General features: G+C 49.0%; 2 protein-coding genes across 2 annotated transcripts in view; one reads left to right on the top strand and one right to left on the bottom strand.

The window, feature by feature from the left end:
* Positions 1 to 309: 309 nt before the first annotated feature.
* tmem221 (transmembrane protein 221) overlaps positions 310 to 8,645 on the top strand; it is a 21,009-nt gene continuing 12,673 nt past the window's right edge. Inside the window, exon 1 of the mRNA XM_078556092.1 lies at positions 310 to 874. Coding sequence (XP_078412218.1) covers positions 552 to 874 — 323 coding nt within the window. The 5' untranslated portion in view covers positions 310 to 551. The remainder of the gene's footprint in view (positions 875 to 8,645) is intronic.
* Positions 7,923 to 8,645, bottom strand: part of borcs8 (BLOC-1 related complex subunit 8) — a 27,180-nt gene continuing 26,457 nt past the window's right edge. The window contains exon 6 of the mRNA XM_078556096.1: positions 7,923 to 8,032. The gene's annotated coding sequence lies outside the window, so the exon portion shown is untranslated. The remainder of the gene's footprint in view (positions 8,033 to 8,645) is intronic.

The following is an 8,645-nucleotide window of genomic DNA, read 5'->3' as shown; positions in this document are numbered from 1 at the left end:
TAGCACCCTTGCCTTTGAATCAGAAGGTTGTGGGTTCATTTCCCACTCCCGGAAACCAAGAACTGTGAATGTACTCAAAAGAGTTACCCCCAGGTTAAGCTGAGTGATACACCCAAGACAATTCTTTTGGAGGTGTCAGCTGTGGCTCAGTTCATAGCACCCTCGCCTTTGCATCAGAGGGTTGTGGGTTCGTGTCCCACTCCTGGAAAAACCAAGAACTGTGATTGTACTCAAAAGAAAGAGGTGTCAGCTGTGGCTCAGTTCATAGCACCCTCGCCTTTGAATCAGAGGGTTGTGGGTTCATGTCCCACTCCCGGAAAACCAAGAACTGTGATTGCACTCGAAAGAAGTTTCAATCTGTGACTGTTGGTAACTCGAAAAGAGTTTCCCGGAAACCAAGAACTGTGATTGTACTCGAAAGAGTTACAACCTGTGACTGTAGATAACTCGAAAGAGTTTAAAGTGCAATAACTGACCGGAAATGACAGCTTTAAAGTGGTGCAGGAGCTTTGGAAAAAAGTTGGTGCTAAGTTTTGCACCGCGGTGCAGTCATGCAGCCAGCGGCCAGGCGGGCGGCTGAGGCGGAAGCTCCGGGCTCCGGATACCTGTCCCCGGGCCGCTGCCTGGCCGCCCTGCTCCTGCTGGCCGGCCTGGCCGCCCTCATGTCCCTCCTTTCGGCCACCCTCTTGCTCCACCTGCGGTGGCAGCCGGGCGAGAGCCTGTCGCCGGTCCCCGGGGCGCTGCCTCGGCGGCTGCTGCGCTCCGTCTCCCAGGGGCTGGCCTCCCTCTCGGTCACCCTGCACCTGGGCTGCCTGCTCCTGGCTCTGCTGCAAGGCTACCTGGCCGCTGAGGTCTGCGGAGGAGAAGCCGACAGGTAAAAAAAGGACCCCCCCCCCCCAAAAAAAAAATTCTGCTTTCTTTCGTTGTCGAGAGGGCGGAGACATTGATGTGTTGTTGTTGTTGTTGTTGTTGTTTGGGGGTGGGGGGGTGCTGGCTTTAATGGTTATTGAACCCAAGTTCAACTCGCTTTCACGGATGCAAACCGTTTGCAATCAGAATAGTTCCCCAGGAGGCAGCCGTTCAGCCCATCAGACCCGTGCTCGCTCTTTGAAAGGGCTACCCAATTGGCGCCCAACGGGTTGCATTTCTGTAGCGCCTTTAACGCAGTCAAACGTCCCAAGTTGCTTCACAGGAGTGGGGAGGGTTATCAACAAAATTTGACCCCAAGCCACATAAGGGCAGGTGACCAAAAGCTGGGTCAAAGAGATAGGTTCTCGAAGCGTACGAAAGGAGGAGAGGGAGGTAGGGAGGCAGAGAAGTGTACGGAGGGAATGCCAAAGCTTAAGGCTTCAGCTTGGCTCCAATGGCAGAGTGATTAAGAGGCCAGGTTTGGAGAAGACAGAGATCCCGGAGGATCGTAAGGGCTGGAGACTGCAGAGTTAGGGAGGGGCAAGGCCCTGGAGGGATTTGAAAGCAAGGATTTGAATTTGTAAAACGAGGTGTTGTTTGACTGGGAGTCAGTGTAGGTGAGCAAGCAGGTGATGGTTTGTACAGGACACGGGCAGCAGAGTTTTGAGTGTTTCAGTTTATGGAGGATAGAACGTAGGAAACCGGTGGCGGGGTGGTGGGGGTGTTGCAGTAGTCAAGTCAAAAGGTAACAAGAGCAGAGATGAGGGTTTCAGCAGCTGATGAGCTGAAACAGGGGCAGAGTTGGGCAATGTTCAGGAGGTGAAAATAGGTGGTCTTAATGATGGCACAGAAGCTCATCTCAGGGTTAAATATAACCAAGGTAGCGATACGAGTGCAAAATTGTCCCTGTCCTGGTTTTATGGTGTTATGCACAGGGTTATATAGTTATGCTACTAGTTTTTTTAGTCGTTCGCAGCATGGGGGCATCACTGGCTAGGCCAGCATTTGTTGCCCATCCTTAATTGCCCTTGAGAACTTAGTGGTTTGCTGGGCCATTTCAGGGGGCATTTAAGAGTCAACCACATTGCTGTGGGTTTGGAATCACATGTAGGCCAGGCCAGGTAAGGACGGCAGATTTCCTTCCCTAAAGGACATTAGTGAACCAGATGGGTTTTTACAACAATCGACAATGGTTTCATGGTTTAATTCCAGTAATGCAGAGACCTAGACTGATAATCCAGGGGATGTGAATTTAAACCTTTTTGTTATTCATTCATGGGTTGCGGGCTTTGCTGGCTGGGCCAGCATTTATTGCCCATCCCTAGTTGCCCTTGAGAAGGTGATGGTGAGCTGCTTTCTTGAACAGCTTCAGTCCATGCAGTGTACGTACACCCACAGTGCTGTTAGCAAGGGAGTTCCAGGATTTTGACCCAGTGACAGTGAAGGAACAGTGATATATTTCCAAGTCAGGATGGCGAGTGACTTGGAGGGGAACTTCCAGGTGGTGGTGTTCCCATCTATCTGCTGCCCTTGTCCTTCTAGATGGTAGTGGTCGTGGGTTTGGAAGGTGCTGTCAAAGGAGCCTAGGTGAGTTCCTGCAATGCATCTTGTAGATGGTACACACCTGCTGCTACTGTGCGTCAATGGTGGAGGGAGTGAAAGTTTGTGGATGTGGTGCCAGTCAAGTGGGCTACCTTGTCCTGGACGGTGTCAAGCTTCTTGAGTGTTGTGGGAGCTGCACTCATCCAGGCAAGTGGGAAGTATTTCATCACCCTCCTGACTTGAGCCTTTGTCGATGGTGGGCAGGCTTTGGGGAGTCAGGAGGTGAGTTACTCGTCGCAGGATTTCAAGCCATTATATTTATATGGCTAGTCCAGTTCAGTTTCTGGTCAATGGCACCCACCAGGATGTTGATAGTGGGGGAATCAGTGATGGTAATGCCATTGAACGAAAAGGTATGATGGTTAGATTCTCTCTTGTTGGAGATGGTCATTGCCTGGCACAAATGTTATTTGCCACTTGTCAGCCCAAGCCTGGATATTGTCCAGGTCTTGCTGCATTTGGACATGGACTGCTTCAGTATCTGAGGAGTCGCGAATGGTGCTGAACATTGTGCAGTCATCAGTGAACATCCCCATTTCTGACCTTGTGATGGAAGGATGGTCATTGAAGCAGCTGAAGATGGTTGGGCCAAGGACACTACCCTGAGGAACTCCCGCAGTGATATCCTGGAGCTGAGATGACTGACCTCCAACAACCACAATCATCTTTCTTGGTGCTAGGTGTGACTCCAACCAGCAGAGAGTTTCCCCCCTGATTCCCATTGACTCCATTTTTGCTATGGCAGTGACGGTGTGAGAATTTGAAGGCAATTTAAAAATGAAAAGCTGGACCATGAACCTGTTGCACTGGTGAACAGGTTCAGTAATGAACTTCAGGGAAGAAAACTAGCTCTCCTTACCAAGTCTGCCGTGTGACTCCAGTCCCACACCACTCTGGTTGACTAGAAATGGGTGGTTAGCTAAAATCTGGCCCACGTGCCACAATGTTGGTCCGAGTTCCTGGCAATAATGAAGCAAATTCCCTGGAATTGTTAAACCTGGGAATTGTTAAACCTGGGAAACCTGAGAAGGAGGTCATTCGGCCCATCTTATCCATGCCAACTCTCTGCAAGACCAACTCAGCTGATCCCACTGCCCCTTTCTCTTTAGGGTGCTTAACCAATTCATTAGCCTAGTCAATATTAGGATAAATTGAAGTCCCTGGAGCATAACTCCTATTCAGTCCATAACTGATTATTGCCAAGCTGTGTGAAGTCACCCCTAGGAGGCTGAGGTGAGCTTGGCACCATGTGGAGTATAACTTCAATGTGAACCATGTAACATGGGGTCAGCTCCTGCTGGAGCAAGTCACAGTCCCAAGTCGGGTGGTATCCACTGGGGAACTACGCTCTGCAGCTACAGTGCTGGACAGTTGGAATAATGCAGTAATTCAGCGCAACGAGACCAGCTTGAATTCTGAGAGACGATGGGCTGGATGTCCGAGTCTGCCCAGCTGGTCTTGTGTTGCCCGGCCATTACAGAAGCTGCTCGATTTTCATTTCCATCAATTTCGTCTTCAGTTCTGTCCTAACAGAGTTCATAGTCACTCCAGTATTTTTGAAAGGGCTTTAAGGAATAATGCAGGAAGCATGACCCCCAATTTTTGCACAGCAAGCTTTCATAAACGACAAGATGATAATAACCAGATAACTTTTTTTAAGTGATGTTGGCTGAGGGGAAAATATTGTCCAGTTCACCAGGGAGAGCTCTACCACTCTTCTTAGAAATAGTTGACCATGGGATCTTTTATGTCCGCCTTTGACAGCAGGCAGGGTCTAGCTTTGATGTCTCAACTGACAGATGGCACCCTTTGACGGTGCAGCATTGCCTCTACTGAAGTGCGGTGCCTCAATTACCAGCTTGTTGGTGTCTCCCTTGACCGCAGTGGAAAGCGCATCTATCAACTGAGGCAGCAGGGAAAAAAAGTAAAGTTGTTAAAGAATGAAAAGCTTTGTGGCTTTGACCAAGACCTGATTCTATAATCAGTCGCAACGTGGGGGGAAAGCATTCAATTGCGTGAGCAGTGAGTTTAATGAACCACAGTCTTTGTGTGAGCCCTTTTTCAATAGAAAGGCCACCCCCCCCACACCCCCCCCTCCAGGACAGGCCCCTTTCGCAGGGAGCCAGGTTGGCCCAGATCAGAGTGAACGTGCCACCTTAAACCTGCCCATTCTGCAGCCAGCACCGGTTTGAATTAACTCTTTTTAAACGGAATATCAGTACGTGCGAAGTTGCTTCCATCCATCGCTGCTTTCCCACGGACTCTGTTTGACGGGAATTCAATCCGAATAGCAGTTTTACCGGGGGCTGAGAAGGGACGGAAGAAGGGGAAGGTATTTGGGTGAAAGGACTCGTCAGGTCACAGTGTAAAGCGACGCTGTGAGAATACTTGGTAAGCTTCTCGTCCTGAGTATTTCTATAAACAATGTCCTGCAGCATCGACACACACTTACACAGTGCCTTCAACACAGTAAAATGTCCCAATGCACTTTAGGGGTGTGTTATCAGACAAAATTTGACAATGAAGCCATTAAAAAGAAAACTCTCCTTTTATACCGTGCTTTTCACAACCACTGATGTCTCAAAGCACTTTACAGCCAATGAAGTGCTTTTAAAATGTAGTCACTATTGTAATGCAGGAAACTCGGGAGCCAAGCTCCCACAAACAGTAACATAATAATGACCAGATAATCTAATTTTGTGATGTTGAATGAGGGGTAAATATTTGCCAGGACACTGGGGAGAACTACTGTGCTGCTTTTTGCAATAGTGCCGTGGGATCTTCTGCATCTGCCTGAGTAGGCAGATCAGGCCTGGGTTTAAAATCTCATCTGAAAGACAGCACCTCCAACTGTGGAGCACTCCCTCAGTACTGCACTGGAGCGTCAGCCTTAATTTTTGTGCTCAAGCCCCGGAGTGGGATTTGAACCTGGAACCTTGTGATTCAGAGGTAAGAGTATAACCATCTGAGTCATGGTTAGTAAAAATAAAAACAGAATTACCTGGAAAAACTCAGCAGGTCCGGCAGCATCGGTGGAGAAGAAAACAGTTGACGTTTCGAGTCCTCACGACCCTTCGGCAGAACTGATGTATAGTTAGGAGAGGGGTGAAAGAGAGTACTTCTCTTCCCTTCCTTGACCTCTCTGTCTCAATTTCTGATGATAGACTGTCCACCAATATCCATTACAAGCCTACCGACTCCCACAGCTACCTCGACTACAGCTCCTCACACCCCACTTCCTGTAAGGACTCCATCCCATTCTCTCAGTTCCTTCGCCTCCGTCGCATCTGTTCTGATGACGCTACCTTCAAAAACAGCTCCTCTGACATGTCCTCCTTCTTCCTTAACCGAGGTTTTCCACCCATGGTCGTTGACAGAACCCTCAACCGTGTCCGGCCCATATCCCGCGCATCCGCCCTCACGCCTTCTCCTCCTTCCCAGAAACATGATAGGGTCCCCCTTGTCCTCACTTATCACCCCACCAGCCTCCGCATTCAAAGGATCATCCTTCGCCATTTCCGCCAACTCCAGCATGATGCCACCACCAAACACATCTTCCCTTCACCCCCCCTAGTGGCATTCCGTAGGGATCGTTCCCTCCGGGATACCCTGGTCCACTCCTCCATCACCCCCTACTCCTCAACTCCCACCTATGGCACCTCCCCATGCCCACGCAGAAGATGCAACACCTGCCCCTTCACTTCCTCTCTCCTCACCGTCCAAGGTCCCAAACACTCCTTTCAAGTGAAGCAGCATTTCACTTGCATTTCCCCTAACTTAGTCTACTGCATTCGTTGCTCCCAATGCGGTCTCCTCTACATTGGAGAGACCAAACGCAAACTGGGCGACCGCTTTGCAGAACACCTGCGGTCTGTCTGCAAGAAAGACCCAAACCTCCCTGTCGCTTGCCATTTTAACACTCCACCCTGTTCTCTTGCCCACATGTCTGTCCTTGGCTTGCTGCATTGTTCCAGTGAAGCCCAACGCAAACTGGAGGAACAGCACCTCATCTTCCGACTAGGCACTTTACAGCCTTCCGGACTGAATATTGAATTCAACAACTTTAGATCTTAAACTCCCTCCCCCCATCCCCACCCCGTTTCTTCCCCCTCCCCCTTTTTTTTCAATAATTTATATAGATTCTTCTTTTCCCACCTTTTTCCATTATTTTTAAATCTACAACTAATACTTTGTTAGTCTGTCCACCCCACCCCCACTAGAGCTGTACCTTGAGTGTCCTGGCATCCATTCTTAATTAGCACTTTTCTTAGATAATATCACCACCTTCAACACCTCTTTGATCCTTTTGTCTGTGACATGTTTTGATTATCTGCTCCTATCACTGCTTGCTTATCCCTACAACGAACCCACCCTCAACTTCTCTCTCCCCCCCGCCCCCCACCTTAGACCAGCTTATATTTCACCTCTCTCTTAACTATACTTCAGTTCTGCCGAAGGGTCGTGAGGACTCGAAACGTCAACTGTTTTCTTCTCCACCGATGCTGCCAGACCTGCTGAGTTTTTCCAGGTAATTCTGTTTTTATTTTGGATTTCCAGCATCCACAGTAGCTTTTAGCTTTTTGTTTTTATCTCTGAGTCATGGTTAGCACATAAGCAAATATTAAGATGGGTGGTCAAAGCTTAGTCTGAGCTAAATTTTAAGGAATAACTTAAAGGAGCAGGGAGAGATAGAGACATGAAACCATCTGCCCAGTCAGGTATTAAAATCCAATAGCCCTATTCCAAAGAAGAGCAAGGGAGTTCTCCCCGAAGTCCTGGTAAACATTTATCCCTCAATAAACACCACATAAACAGATTATCTGATCATTATCCCATTGCATTTACAGCTTGGCTGTCTGGTTTCCAAAATTACAAGTGGTTACACTTTAAAAAGTACTTAATTGGCTGTTAAGCATCTTGGGATGTCATGAGATTGTGAAAGGTATGATGTAAATGCAGTAACTCTGGAGTTTTCTCCCCGCATGCGCGCGAAAGAGCGCAGAAATCCCCTTGAGGCAGCTCCGTGCCTCAGGGAGATTAATCTGATTGTGAAAACTTGAAATAAAGAATTTTTAAACTTATTCAGACATGTCCCTTCATGTGACAGTGTCACGTGAGCTGGGACAATCTTTATTAAACTTATAAACCCTTCATGAAGCCTCATCTCGCCCGTGGATGAGGTTCCATGAAAAATGTGAAGGCCGCCTGGGCTCTTCGCCTGTCTGTCAGCCTTAAGGTTGGACGGGCAGCCCTGACAAGTGCCTCAAGTAGTTGATTAATGGCCTTAGCAGGCCTTTGACAGTTTGGCGGGCGCGCAGATGACTCCGGTGCTCGCCCGCTGAACTGAAGATCTGAATGAGGCACGGTGACGTCGGAGCACACGCCCGACATCAGCGCGTGTCACTTGACGCGTCGGCCTGCGGGGACGAACGGAAGATTCAGGCTCCGGACTCAGGCAGAGTCAGACTTCTTTCATTGTTGTGGGTGGCAGCATGTCCCACTCTGGACTCAGCGTGGACGCCTGCTTCAACAAAACGGGATAAGGAATTTTGTTAACGTTCCCTGCGTTTTTGATCCCAGAAGTATGTGGGCGATGTGAGGACCACAGGCCTGGAGGGAGGAATATAAGTTACACCGTCTATGTGGGGAGGCTGTGAACTGCACTTTCCTTAGAAAGCACACACAGGATCAACTTGCACCTAACATGGTGAAACGTCCCAAGGCACTTCACAAGAACATTACCTGACAAATCTGGCACCAAGCCACATAAGATAATGAGGAGGACAGGTAGAGTAGGCCTTAAGAAGTATCTTAAAAGCAGGAAAAAGGTAAGGAGGCAGATGTTTAAGGAGGACATTTAAGGTGGGTGAGCATGGGGTTCCAATCTGGTTGGGGTCCCTCTGCTGGTCAGTTGGGTGGTAAGCCTTGTGTCTTTTGGGACACTACTACCCCCTGGTGGATGGTCAGATCTTGCTGTACCTCCTGGTGGCTTTTCAACTAAGTGGGGCATCACCCTCACTCTTTCTGGGCCACTTTGGGAACTTTTCTGGTCCACATTTCAATTTGCCATAAAACTACTGGCTGGGCCAATCAATGGCTTCCTGGCTGGGGCCTTTGGCTTTGGAGGGGGCGCT

Source organism: Cetorhinus maximus, chromosome 13 (assembly GCF_964194155.1).
Source record: "Cetorhinus maximus chromosome 13, sCetMax3.hap1.1, whole genome shotgun sequence".
Lineage (NCBI taxonomy): Eukaryota > Metazoa > Chordata > Chondrichthyes > Lamniformes > Cetorhinidae > Cetorhinus > Cetorhinus maximus.
This window is presented reverse-complemented; position numbering and strand designations above follow the sequence as displayed.